The sequence below is a fragment of the Oxyura jamaicensis genome, chromosome 1, assembly GCF_011077185.1.
Source record: "Oxyura jamaicensis isolate SHBP4307 breed ruddy duck chromosome 1, BPBGC_Ojam_1.0, whole genome shotgun sequence".
Lineage (NCBI taxonomy): Eukaryota > Metazoa > Chordata > Aves > Anseriformes > Anatidae > Oxyura > Oxyura jamaicensis.
The window spans coordinates 190,027,927-190,043,002 of NC_048893.1; the positions used below are offsets into that span (position 1 = coordinate 190,027,927).

The 15,076-nt window shown below is 36.8% G+C and overlaps 1 protein-coding gene across 4 annotated transcripts in view; it reads right to left on the reverse strand.

Moving 5' to 3' along the window:
* DYNC2H1 (dynein cytoplasmic 2 heavy chain 1) overlaps nt 1-15,076 on the reverse strand; it is a 169,427-nt gene that overhangs the window by 35,681 nt on the left and 118,670 nt on the right. For 2 of the 4 annotated variants that reach the window (XM_035327873.1, XM_035327865.1), the window contains exons 84-85: nt 4,617-4,826; nt 1,273-1,362 (exon numbers count right to left, since the gene is read on the reverse strand). In XM_035327873.1, coding sequence (XP_035183764.1) covers nt 1,273-1,362; nt 4,617-4,826 — 300 coding nt within the window. Of the gene's footprint in view, nt 1-1,272; nt 1,363-4,616; nt 4,829-7,110; nt 7,260-15,076 lie in introns of those variants that run through there. The other 2 variants (XM_035327882.1, XM_035327891.1) reach the window with 2 other exon arrangements.

A 15,076-nucleotide genomic window follows, 5' to 3' on the forward strand; every position in this document is an offset into this window, starting at 1 on the left:
ATATAATTAAATATCTTAATGAATATGCTTATGAATATAATTAAATATCTACTGTAAAAGTCTGCCTTAATAAACTGTCCCTCCCTTAACAGTAAATAGGTGTTTAAAAATTGTAAACAATTTAATCATAACAGCTTTACAGAAAAACAAGTAATTCAAATGCCCGATATTGTCAGCAGTTTGAACAATAAGAAAGAAATATTACTATCACAGCAATAAAATACAGTACATTTGTTAATAGTTGGCTGGAGTAATATATGGAAACTTTTTGAATATGCTTGCTTGAAAACCATCTATTGCTGTTGCTTAACAGTAATTTCATCCTGTTACACTCTGCTACATTGTCTGCACTTTGTACAGGGATGTGTACTCCACACAAAAGCTTGTGTTCTGATCTTAGGTTTCTATTTAAAGAAAACTCACAGCGGTAAAGAAAATCCCATGCTACTTGGTCACAACCAAATAAAGCTAGAAGTCATTAACTGTGAGGTACCTTTGGAAGATCATGAGCATCAGTGACACAGAGTCAGAACCAGAAACAAGTGATGCTTTTTTTTCTTTAACAATAATGAATATAATAGTAAATCAAAAGACCCAGGGGACTATGTCCCAGTTTGAATATACGACCAAGTAACATCTGAACATGCATTATCACTTGTTGCTATACATTTTTACACTTTATTGTTTATAATTTGAGCCTTTTTGAGCCTGAGGAAAACATTAAGAAAAAGTAAAGCCAAATGAAATGATTTGCATAATGAGAATCTTATGAATACTTTGGAAACATCCAAATCAATAGTTTCTTTAGAAAAAAGTAAGGCCTAGAAAACATGTTCCCCTCTAATCTTCCTTCTAAATATGACAGTCAACATTAATGTTCACAGAAATATGTTTCATAGACAAGACTGTATGGTCAAAAGAACTGCTTGTAAGGTCAAAGAACTGCTTTCTATTTTTCACCTGGAGATAATAGAAGACCTTTCACTCCTGAAGAAACTTTCTCTATCTATATATCCACAATACTGAAATATGTTTCCTTTGATACCACCCCTCACGGCATTCTTCTAGATAACTTGCCCAAGGTTCACCTTACAAATCTGGCTGGCAGACGAACACTATCGGTGCTCCCCAGAGCTGAGTTCTAGGCCCAGTCCTGTTCAACACTTTTATCAGTGATCTGGATGCACAAGTGGAATGCATCCTCAGCAAGTCCATTATATACTGTGTCACTGAACAGCAGCATACAGAGGTAAAATGACTCTTTAAAATTACCTGTATAGCAATTGCTCGAGCTACAAGACTTCTGAGATATTGTAAAGGATCTTCTGGACCTTCCCACTTGCTTTGCCATGCGAGGGGACACTAAAATAAAAAATATACTTACTGAAAGTATCTCCAAAATTATTTAATTTTAATCTAGCAATCTGAATGAAACCAAATAATCTGGAAGTAAAATATTTCTACAAAGAAAAAAAAGCAATACAAGTAATATGATCAAAGCATATAACCACTAAGAGGAAGGTCTTATTTTTGCAAATTCTTTATGTGGCCACAAAGACAGGGAGCTGATGGAGAACTTACAAGACTCTCTACTATTCAAACAAGAAACATCAGTAGATTGCACAAACACTTCAAAAAGGCTTAAGTTTGTCATTTCTCTGAAGTCACAATATGATCTTTCCAGCTGCAGCCACACATTCCCATTCCTTTGCTGCTGCCTCCTCATACAACAACATGCAGGTGTGTGGCTCTGGTAAAGTGAATCTTGGTACAATTCCTCTACATGGTCTCTTATTTATGATCTTAAAGTGTTTGTAGAAAATGATCCGAGAACAAAATCCAGAAAGATCTTGACATACAAATTTCTAATTGACTTCAAAAAGAAAGACTTACATGACTGTTCGGTTAGAATAAGAATAAAAACATTAATTATACCAACTCCACAGGTATCTGTAAAGCACACTGAAATTAACGCTGTGAGATTCTTCCACTTAAAAGAGAACTGGTGTCAATCGTTACCTGGTAAATACTGCACAATACTCAAGATGTTGAACATCTCACTTTATACTGGTTAACATTTGCAGCTGCATTATCAAGGTGGTTCCCAATCTAACTGCATATGTGCTGAACAGATTTTCAAAATCTGATCACAGAAGTTTGTAAAAAATGTATCTTTAAAGCTATCTTTCATTTCTATGAAAATGTCTGGATCTGTGAACACTAATAATGAAATTAATAAACTAGAATACATACAGAACAAGTAGATAAAGCACAGTTTTTGCAAAATGTTTTTGCAAAATTATGATTTTTCAGTAAACGTTTTGAATACAGTAAGCACTACCTTCCATTTTTGCAGACTGTTGCTAGATATTTACAGACAGCTCATCTATCTGTCATTTAGAAGGCATTCAACTTATATTGCTAATATACCACTCCAAGTTACTCTAAGTTTAAAAGAGCTTAGCTAATTGTTAATATGGAAGCATATCTGAGATGTACACTAACATATCTGTCTTGCATAAATAAAGAACATTGTTGAAACCATTAGAAATCATACATTTATTGAGTTTCACACTTCCATTCATATTCTAGCAGCTTCTTCAGGTGCTATAATCTTAAAAGAACTGCAATCTTGATTCTTTTAAAATTTAAGTTTTTTTAAATAGTCCCTTATTAGCCAATGCATGACCACATTAAATGAAACAAGAACAGTGTATAGAAAATACGTTAAATGAATCACTTTACGATGATAAATATAATGAGGTCTATCTGCCATGGTTATATGAAACTAAAATTAGTCTGGAGGGCTGCTGAAAAGGTCTCTTTATGTTCACAGTCCAACAAAGTGATCTGTGTCAAGGTAAAAGTATGCAGATGAAACACTTTGTTCAATATATCAGGAAGCACTGAATTGATATTTTAGAGGGATAAAAACACACAAAATCCTTAAGTACATTTTTGTAACAGTGATTGGCTTCATGGTTCCTGCTGCTTCCAATTTATATGTGTAACTTAAGCACACAAGGAAACCATATTCTTTCTCAGTAACAAGAAACTGTAAATACTAGAAAATGGCCATTACATGTATCATTTGCATTCACTGTGACTTGAACTGTAGCACCAATTTCTACTACACAGTCAAAACGTGTTTAAAAAGGCAATGAGATTGCTAACATGAAAATGTTAATTTATTCAAATTGTACTGCAATTTTGCTCACAAATGCTGTCTTGTTGATCTAAAAAGACAAAGAATGTAATTATTGTTTTAATTAGAAATTCGATAGGTCAACAAATACATTACAATATTTGAAACAGTACTTGTTCCACTCATGAAGATAAACAAAATATGTTACTAGGGATTAGTTTTCATTGTAGGGGCAGTCTCAATATCTATGCATTAGCATCAACACAACTGACAAACTGCTGCAGGTGAAAAAAAACACTGAGTTATACATTAATGTTCGACTATCTTTGGATTCGAATTATTTTTCTTTTGATGACAGTATGTGTAAATTTGCATTCACTAATTGTACTTGTTTAGAAACGTAACCAGTTTGATATCAGAAAACATGGAGAAAACGTGCAAATTTTGGCTATTTTTCTCATATATGAAGAATATAGGGTGCTATGATATTTCAATATGATAGCTGCATCTTGTCTAGTGTGATATGGAAATAATCCATACTGAATAAATGCAGAGTGCAAATAGTGATTATGACTGCAGTACAACTTACATTTTGAAAAACTTTAAAAGTGGAGAAAAGGGACAGATTTACATGTTTTACTGGCTAATATATTTGACTTATCTAGCACGATTTGGTATTTGAAATGGAAATACTATTTAGCAACTTCTAATCTTATCGGATTTATTCTTAAGAGAAAGCTTGATGAAAGTATAATAGACTCAGAAGCTTCTGAAAACACTTGAAGCAGCATTCTTCTGTGTTTAATTCAAAAAAAAATGTGATTCTGTTAGTAAGTACATTAAATATATTTATATATATATAACTCACACATATATATAAGCAACCTTTATACATACATACATACATTTAACTGAGGGCTTGTTCAACGGATAATCCTTTTTTTTAAAAAAAATAAAAATAAAAAAGCATTCTGAAAACCCAATGTCATCCAGATAATGAATTTACTTAGCTCCAAACAACATGTAGCTTATCTAGCAGCAACTCGTCAACCATAAAAGCTGCACAGCACATATGCCTAAATTCCAAATCTGTAAAACAGCTTTGTTTAAACATTCGAAGTTGCTTATGGCTGCTTAATAATAGCTGTTTGTAATGTAGACAGCCATTCTTTAAAGACAGAAATAACGTGCTCTGTACAAAAAATGTTGAATATCTTCAGACTGTAATGATCCCTCATGGTACACCTGAGAATCAGTTTTGAACTCTGAAGTATAATCACCACCTAAAAGATCCATAGAAGAATAGGAACCTCTGGAACTCACTAAATCATTTTACAGTGATTATCAATAAAGGAATTTAGAGCAAATGGTGACATGAAACTATGTACCAGAATGTTAAGTTTCCTTGTTTTTTTGTTTTGTTTTGTTTTTTTTCATTGCTTATAATATAAATTCATTAAAAATTACTTACCTTCTGATTTAGTAGAGCATTTGCTAGTCTTTGTACTTCAGGACTCAGTAATGAGGTACCTCTAATAACTTTACTTAAAGAAGCAAGTGACTGATGGACACTTTGCACAAGGCGAATGGCACTGAATTGTTCAAGAGTAATGAATGATAAGATTGGAGATCCTTGCTGCTCCACGGGCAGAGAAACCTTCTGATGAATCAGGTTAGAATTCTAAAAAAAAACATGTGATAGCCAGTTAATGAACTCAGAGAAACTATTATGTTAAATGCTACATATTCTTTGTTAATTCATAATAATCCAAATGACTTTATGTTGTGTTCAAAGTAGTTCAGACATTACTCTTTTTTTTTGGATCAAAACTATAATAATGCTTTTAATACTGTCCCTGAGACATTCAGTAAAGGCACCATACTTCTCAGACAACTCTGTCTACCCTATTACTTTAAAAGTACTGGGATTCCTGAAAATTCTTCATTTAGCTGAGTCACTGCTTTTAGTATGTGTGGTAATATTTCAATATAATTATCAGTAGTGTACTCAGCATAACATGACTGCACTGGGTACTATACACCATGTTGCCAGATATAGCTCTCCCTTTGATGAGACTACACACTGATTGTATAAATTATGACATGTAAAGCAAAGAACTCACACACTTCCTTCCAAAACTGGTTAATTGGATCATTGTAACTCTTAAATACAAGATACATACACAGCCATATAGTACTTTATTTTAGGTACATACAGTCCTATATTTTAGGTACATACAGTCTGATATATTTCTTTTTCTTTTCATGTTTCATTTATTCTTGACACCTGACATTATCTAGATATAGAAGGAATTTTTTTACTTAGAAAATTACATATGGTAACAGGAAAATGAAAGCAATCTTTTTTATAATTAACATGTCTACATGAGAGAAGTGGAAACTTCAGTTACACTTCAAGACAAATTCCATCCCGTGTGCCAAAAACAGAACCACTGATATCAACTGATCAGCAATTTTAAGAAGTGCCATATAGCAAGTTATTCATCAAACATTAACAAAGAAAAAAAAAAAAAAGAAAAAAAAAAAACACAAAACAACTGACGGACAGAAGCTTCGCAGAGAAATCTCAGTTCAATACAGCTTTTCTGTGACTCACACAGTTGAACCTGTGCTGCTAATAGCTCTCCAGGGACTGCCTGGAGAGGGTGCCCCTTCCTCTCGGTCTTTAATTTGATCTCCCACCTGCCACTAATCCCCTGTACTCCTCTGGACTTGTGATGTGCCTTTGATGGGCTGCTGTGATGGACCTGGGAATAGAAGGGTAGTACTAACAATACTACTAATATGGCAGGGTAAAATTAGGGCTCCCCTACTTGCCACTGTCTTCCCGTGCTCCTTTGTGGGTGGGTGATGGGTTTCATCCTATAATTTAAGAATTATTTCTCCTTAATACTATATTTTCTTAAACTTTAATTTAGCAAATTATTGTTAAGCAAACGTAGTGGCAGAAATTACTCTGCTACAGTTTTCTAAATGTCTTGTTGATGTTTTTTTTCTTTAATTGCACAGTGAAAGCACAAGCACTAGCAAAAACAATATGAAAAAGTAGGAATAGCAGTGTAGAAAGTGCAGTATCAGTTGGAATGTGTTGTCTTATCTGTAGTTACAGAGTAACACCAGGTATTTTAAGGAATTAATATAGTTCATGACAGCTTTAGAACACATGTCTATTTCACTGGAAAGAGAATATAGCAAGTTTTACTGAATTTCCAAAATCAAATACCCACTATCTGAAAAAAGCACTTAAAAAAATAAAAACTGTACAGAGTGACTAAAGAACTTAATCAATCTTGAAACAGTTAAACTTCCCTTAAACACAACCAAACATAGCAGTGATAAGGACTTTAGTGGGTAGTTTCATGGCTTATGCTAGGAAACAATGTATATAATCAGTTTATTGTATTATATTGAAATATTTTAAATAAGTATTTTATGAAAAAAAGCTTACATAGTCAAATTTATTTAGCTTTTGTTTAGAAGACAAACATTTTGTTTTCAAACCTAGCTTCCATATTACATACAAACACCAAATACTTATGATATAGTATTATGCATAACACCTGAGTAACTAAGACTTTCAGAGGTACTGCTGCTTTCATTTTCATGCTGCCATTTGTATTACTTACTAATATTTCATTAGAGCTATTGAAAATATAATTTACTCATTAATTCAAAAGGATGATACCATTTTGGAAATGTTAATTCATATGCAGATTACATAAATATATTTTAGGATGTGTTCTGAAACTGCCAACTAGATGTGACAAGAGGCTGCACTGAATTCCATGGAATTTAAATCTTTATTGGAAAAGTCTACAAGTTACAAATGGGAACAAAAATCTTAGCCTAGGGGAAAAAGTGTTTTGCCATTTCAATTTTTAGTAGTTTAGTAAAGATCATATCAGATTTTACTTTCTGTGAAGTATCGCTCCTAAAAATTAGCATTTTTCACTTTTATTCAGATTAAACGAACTTCTGAATTGTAACTGAGCATCTGGCTTTCCAGAACACACAGGATGTTTGCCTGCAGCATCCCAGGCCCTCTAAGTTTGTCAGAACTTTCATGTGCTTTTCATTCCCAGCTCACACTCAACTACCAAGCAAAAAATTGAGAAAAGCTAAATGATTAATAAAGATACGTTCTGTTGTGACTGACAGAAAAGTGAAAAGTAAAGCCTTCCTTCCTGCACTATGAAAAAGGTACACAACCAAATTACTTACTGTTCGAAGTATAAAATAGATACATGGCATTTATAAAAGTCATGTTTTGAGTTTTGTCTTTGTAGGCATCCTGAAATCACAGTACCAATTTCACTTCAGTATTTTCTGAGACCATAGTTTCAGTATATAAAAATGTAATTAACTCATCTGTGATCCAGATCATATTTGATAGCAATTGCTCTTGGTTCTGTGGCACAATCTAGTTGATCACTTCTTGTTGAAGTATTTAATTGCATTAAAGAAAAAAAAAAGAAAAAAAAAAAAGAAAAAAGACCGCAACTTGCAGGCTTTGCTGTCTTTCACATATACCGTCTTCATTCATGAAAAGCTTACTAAGGGAGGAGTACTATAAGTTCCTCAATACTGCCCTTCACATAAGTCTCCTATGAACTGCATATTCATTTCATAACTCTTTTTAATGATTTCTCCTGGGAATTTGTTAAAACAACCGATCTGTCATTTTTATAGCAAAATTAAACATGAATGCCAATATCAGCTTATACATTTAATATTCTATTACATTCCCTTAAAATCCATTATGTATATAACTCACATCAGCTTTAAAAATATTCTCATGACCTGCCTGAAAATTAAGATGAAGAACTTCTGAAGTAGAGTGCTCTTCCTAATCATAAGAAACTTGAAGATGGATTCTAATCTTTAACATTAAAACTGTATTATGTTAGCAATATTAAATTAGATGTATTTTGAGAATTGATCATTTTCCCTTTTTGATTTCTGTACTTGTTACTATGTCTGTGCAGTTCTAGTTTTCATACAGTCTCATGTAAACTGCTCTGAGCTTCATTACCTTCATAAACTCAGCTTTTTCAAACTCCAGGAGCTGAAAACTGCCCCCTCAGAAATGCAACAAATATAATGAAAACATATTTTCTGCATTTGATTAGTTCTGTGTTTGATTCTAAAATTCAGTTTTGTTGGTGGTGTTTTTTGGAATCTGCCAGTGGTCTTTTAACACACCTATTCTGCTTATTCCTTCCTTTGCTGAAAATAGACCCCCCAAAAATGACCATATATTCCCATTTTACTGATTTTCTTTGGTGAAAAAAAATGCCGCTCTTTTGTTAAAGCTGAGGTTCCTCATCTTTTAGATAAAACAGCAGCAACCCATTGATTTTAAAAACTTCTTTTGCAATTCTCTTGCAGCATTATGTAACTTTACCAAAATAATTGATTAACCTTCAAGTTACAAATGCAAAGGCAGAACAGATGATGATTTTGGCAATCATGACAGCTTATGATCTTCTATTCAGCAAATATCATTTTGAAGCAGTTTCAAAATTTTTAGCATGAGTGGGCTGTTTAACTTTCATGAAGGCACAAAAACATTTCCCTGAGACAAGGCAGAAAATGCATCCACCTTGCAAACAAATTACAGCCGTTCCTCCTGACTCTCTCTGTTCGTGACAGACAGCCATTTGGACATGATGGAACACTTACACAGCCCCAGTTGCAGCCCAGAATGTTTGTGTTTCCCTGAAAACTAAAATATGATTCCTGCATTATGCTGGACAGTGATGCACACCCAGTTATGTAACAATTAAGTGCTTATACAGGGCCTGGTCTACACTGTCATGGCAGAAGGCTGTGTGGGAAGAGAACAGACACCAGGACATAGGGTGGCAGAACTACTCTGATGGCCCTGACCCGGCCAACAGGCTGTAGTGGAGCATCGTGCTACCACTTTTGGGACCGGGACTGTTCAGTGTCTTTACCAGTGACATAAACAATGGGATCGAGGGCACCCTCAGCAAGTTTGCAGATGACACCGAGCAGTCTGCACTGAGTGGTGCAGTCAATGCAACACAAGGAAGGGATGGCATCCAAAGGGGCCTGAACAAGCTAGAAAAGGGGACCCATATGAACCAAATGAGGGATGTTCAGCCTGGAAAAGAGAAGGCTCCAGGGAGAACTCATTGCAGCTTTTCAGTACTTAAAGGGGGCTTATAATAAAGATGGAGAGTGATTTTTTGGTCAGTCAGGTAATGATAGGAAAAGGGTGAATGTTTTTAAACTGAAAGAGGGGAGATTTAGATTAGATGTTAGGAGGAAGTTCTTCACTCAGAGGGTGGTGAGGCCCTGGCACAGGTTGCCCAGAGAAGCTGTGGAGGTGTCCATCCCTGGAGGTGTTCAAGGCCAGGCTGGATGGGGCTTCGGGCAACTTGATCTTTAAGGTCTCTTCCAACTCAAACCATTCTATGATTCTATGATCCTTCAACATCAAGGAAGAGTTGTTTTAAATTTTGTGTAACAACTGTTTGACAAGTTATTTAGTGATGCCTTCATTTTGTTCAGTAAATAATCTTGAATGCAAGCTTATACTGAGCATCTGAGTGTTTTGTGGGTTTTCCTTGTTTTTGTTTGCTTGTTTATTTTTAACTTAATGGCAGGTTCATGAGAGTATAATTAATTTGATTAGTGTTAAACTGTTATTAAATCATGCTGAAAGGCACTGCAGAAGCAGTTTTAGGACTGTATTTATTACCAGGGTATTCTCCTACAGCAAGGATAAAAAAGGGTATTTTCAAATGAAGCTAACATAAATGCAAATGTCAAGAGATTCTGCATTAGTCCCAAACAGCTAAATAGAAAGGAAAAGTTAACTTGTGTAACTTTGAACACATCAATGTATTGATTTAAACACGATTATAAGTATCTATTTAATTTGAAGTAAAAATCAATGAAAAATTAATTCCAGAGTCTTCATCCTGTATAGATTAATAAACCATTATGAAAGAGAGGCAACTTCAATGATTCTGTTGCTATGGATGGACTAAAAATAATAAACTCCCCATCTCAACAGTTGCAGACTGTCTGAATAATTGGCAGCCACATTTAACAGGTCTTTGTGAAATGTATGGCACTAACAGGAAAAACAGCCTTTCAAATTACCAGAAATATTTTTGAAAAAGCTAAAGCATTTAAGATCTCATTGCTGTATTAATATATAATAATGATTTCCTATTCCAAAGTATCTAAAATTTTCAAAGCATATTTGCCATTTTTGCTCAGTTTGTGTGCAATAGCTCCAAAAACTGAGCAGGAAGGATTGCTATTCACAGAATAACAAAATATCTAAGGTTGAAGAAACCTCTGGAGATTATCTAGTTCAACCCTCTGCTCAAAGCAGGGTCAGCTACAGCAAGCTGCCCAAAACCATGTCCAGTCAGATTTTGAGTATCTCCAAGGATGGAGACTCCACAGCCTCTCTGGGCAGCTTGTTCCAGTGTTTTTGATCATCCTCACAGTACAAAAGTTTTGTCTTGTGCTTAAATGGCATTTCCTGTATTTCAGGTTGTTCCCATTGCCTCTTGCTGTGTCAGCTGGTATCACGCAGAAGAGTTTGGCTCTGTCCTCTTTGCTCCCTCCCAATACTGCTATACAAATACTGCTATACAATACTACACAAACTGATAAGATCTCCCTAAATCTTTTCATCCCCAAGGCTGAACAGTCCAGGCTCTCATTTCCTCCTCCCATCACAGATCCTCAGTCATCTTCATGGCCCCACGAAACCCTTTGAAATGGCTTCTGGGATTAGTTGCTCAAATACCTTCAAAGTGATCAAGGTAAGACTAACTGGCCTGTTCTGGATTCTGGATTCTCCTTTCTGCCCACTCCTTCACAAGAGTAAAATTTCCTTTCTTTCAGTCTTCAGAAACCTACAGCTATCACCCTGATCTGTCAAAGATAACCAAGAGTGGTCTCACAGTGGAGGCAGCCAGATCCCTCAGCACTGATGGGTGCATCTCGTCAGGGTCTGTGGACTTGTTTAAATGCAGTTGGTCTGAACACTCCCTAACCTGATCCTTTTCCACAAATGTTAAGTCCTCCTTGCTGTGTACTTTCCCATCACTTTTGGGCACCTGGGATTGCTGATGGTTGAACCCACCAGTAAAGAGAGGCAAAGACGACAGTCAGTACTTCAGCCTTCTCCTTGTCCATTGTGGCCAGGCCCTCATTCCCACTTAATTAGTGGGCCGATACTTTCCCTAATCTTCATGTTATTGTTGATACACAAAAAGCCTTCTTGTTGGTCTTGTGGGTTGACAGCACCATAACTGCTGCTAAATTACAGGCTAGAAAGTTAATTCCATGGCAGCCATACGTAGTACAGCTCTTTATATCCCTCAACAGATTCAACTCAGGATATGCTTTGGCTTCCCTAGCCTCATCCCTGCATGCTCAAGACAGCATCTCTATATCAGCTATTCATCCCATGACAGCTGTCCCTGTTTCCACCTCTTCTACACTTTTATTAATGCTTGCGTTTTCCCAGGATCTCCTTGCTCATCCATGGAGGCCTCCTGCTGCCATTGGTTTTCTACTTGTTGAGATTGACCACTGAGCTAGAAGGAGGTGAACCTTGAAATACAATCAGCTCTGCAGGACTGCTCTCCAGAACAGTGTCCCATGGGATTCTTCCAAGTAGATCACTGAACTTGCCAATGTCTACTTTCCTGAAGCAGGGTTCTAATCCTGGGGGGAGCTGCCGCCCGTGGGGGACCCATCCTGGAGCAGTTTGCTCCTGGGGGATGGACCCCATGGTACAGACCCATGTGGGAGCAGTTCCTGAAGAGCTGCAGCCTGTGGGCAGCCCCCGCAGGCTCAGATGGGGAAGGACGGCATCCCGTGGGAGGGACCCCACGGGGAGCAGGGGCAGAGAGGGACCGAGAAGGAGCAGCGGAGATGAAGTGTCAGGGACTGACCGCAGCCCCCATTCCCCATTCCCCTGCGCTGCTCGGGGGGAGGAGGTGGAAGAAGGTGGGTGAATGAGGGAAGATATTTTTAGTTTCCTTTTAGTTCTCGCTGCTCTAGTCTGTTAGCAGTAAGCAATAAATTACATTAATCTCCCTTACATTGAGCCTGTTTTGTCCATGACAGCACTTGCTGAGTGATTTCCCTGTCCTTATCTCAACCCAGGAGGGTTTTTTTTTCAGTCACATTTTCTTCCCCTGGACTGTTCAGGAGGGGGAGTGAGAAAGCAGCATGGTGGAGCTTAGCTAGCCATCAGTGTAAAACCACTGCATTAGTCAGTATCAGGTATAATGTGTGTTTTATGATTGATTTCTTAAATTCACTGACTGCATAAATTCTATCATTCTGTCACAGGCATTCTTTCGATTTGTCTTTCTTATATATTCTATGTCAATTTTAATAGGGTAAAGCACTGATGTTCAGTTTAGAGAAATATGCAGTCAACTGCTCTTCATGGTACCACCTAAACTTGGACATTGTGTAACAAAATACAGAAGCGATCACTATATGGTATTAAGAGTGGATGGATAAACATATGTCCACACTTGAAGACTATGATAAATTATTTCAGTAGAAATTCTATAGGTCAAACCTATGTAATGGGGACATTTTTGTTATGCTTCAGAATCATCAGCATTTAAGTGCTGAATAACTATTTTCAAGGCATGTGTAAGAAAATCCTTTTTGAATTAATCCTTGATTTATATCCTCTGCACTGGAATAAAAATGTTTAAAATGTAAACTTTGTCTACATATTAATTTTAACAAGCTTCTGTGGCTCTTTTGCCCTTTGGAATAAAAAGCGGCTGATTTTAAAAACAGCTTTGAATTTATAAATACATTAGCTAGAATCAATTCAGATCTATACTGGACACTTTCTGAGTTTCAGACAGTTTGAAACAGATAGTTAATCATTATTCCCAACTACCGCTGGTAATAATTACATTTGACAGATAGAAGACTAACATTTGCTTTTTGCAAATGGAATAGAAGGTCTTTTCAGCATCTATCCCATCTGCTTCTACCTTAATATTATCTCTATCCAAGAGATAAAAGAAAAAGGATAATAGTCTGCAGCTACACATAAATGGTATGCTTCCAGAATTGAGAATACAAAAAAATAAATTTACAGGTTTCAAGAATAAAAAGGTATTTGTGATTTTACTTCTTTGTAACTGGGAGATCATTTTAAGCTCATATCCTGTAGTTATTTATGCATAAAAAAAATAATGTGTGGACGTTAACTTGAGTAGCAGTTCAACTATTTCATTTTGATTTCTAAGTCTTTATTTAAAAATTCTGAAAACAAACATGATGCCTTCATTGAGCAATGAATAAAGAATTAGAATGTAAACCTGTATGGAATATATGTGGAATTTTTATACATGTCCAGCCTTTTCAAAGCTTAAAGGAAACAGCCTATGAAAGCAACTTCTGATGAAGGACATATTTATTTATATTTTTGAAACTTAGTCAGACGTTCTCTCCAGAAATCCTACATCAGGTCAGAGGCCATCCTATTCTAAATGAGATCTACAAATGATAGAAAAAAAGAGAAACTGCTAACAGCATAAAGATGTTATAAAATGAAAAAAGTTCAAGGTAATACAGGAGTCTTTATTTTCTTTATTTTTTTCCCAAAATACTACGAGCAGTAAAAAATGTAGATCAAATACAGATTCCTTTCTAGATGCATATGGTGGCATTTCTTCCTGTATTTAAAATGACACAGAATGACAGATAGGCACTACGGGCTTGATTCAGGCAGGCATCTAGTGACATCTGAGATGTCTCACTCTGCCTCTAGATGCTACTCCAGCAGATTACAGATCTCCTGTAACTTCTGTGTTACACCTGCCAGGGCATGAATATTTGATTGTTTCTGAAATAGTACTGGAAGCCTCATTTTTAGGTAGCTAAACTGAACCCTTATTACAGCACAGATCACAGAAAGCATTTTGCATCTCTTAAAAGTTCTCAGGAGCAGTGTGGCAAGAACAGAACATTAATAAACCCAAACGTCAGAAAGAAACTAGCTGCTCAGTTCTCTGAACTAGACAAGCTACATGGTAACTCACATGGGGAAACTGAAGAATAGCAGGATGGTCAGTGATAAGAGATCATCCAGACTATATAAATCAGTAAGGCTGAAGCTAATCTTTAGTGAACAGAGCAGTTTTCACAGAATCACAGAATCACAGAATAGTCTAGGTTGGAAGAGACCTCCAAGATCACCGAGTCCAACCTCGGACCTAACACCAGCAAGCCCTCCACTAAACTGTATCACTAAGCTCTACATCTAAACGTCTTTTAAAGACCTCCAGGGATGGTGACTCAGCCACTTCCCTGGGCAGCCTATTCCAGTGCCTAACAACCCTTTCGGTACAGAAGTTCCTCCTAATATCCAACCTAAACCTCCCCTGACGCAACTTTAGCCCATTCCCCCTCGTCTTGTCACCAGGCACGTGGGAGAATAGACCAACCCCCACCTCACTACAGCCTCCTTTAAGGTACCTGTAGAGTGCAATAAGGTCTCCCCTAATGAGGGGCCCAAAACTGAACACAGTACTCGAGGTGCGGCCTCACCAGAGCCGAGTACAGGGGGACAATCACTTCCCTGGACCTGCTGGCCACACTGCTTCTTATACAAGCCAGGATGCTGTTGGCCTTCTTGGCCACCTGAGCACACTGCTGGCTCATATTCAGCCGACTGTCAGCCAATACTCCCAGGTCCTTCTCTGCCAGGCAGCTTTCTAACCACACATCTCCCAGCCTGTAGTTCTGTTTGGGGTTGTTGTGCCCCAGGTGCAGGGCCCGGCACTTGGCCTTGTTGAACTTCATACCGTTGGCCTCAGACCGCTGGTCCAGCCTATCCAGATCCTCCTGCAGAGCCCTCCTACCCTCGAGCAG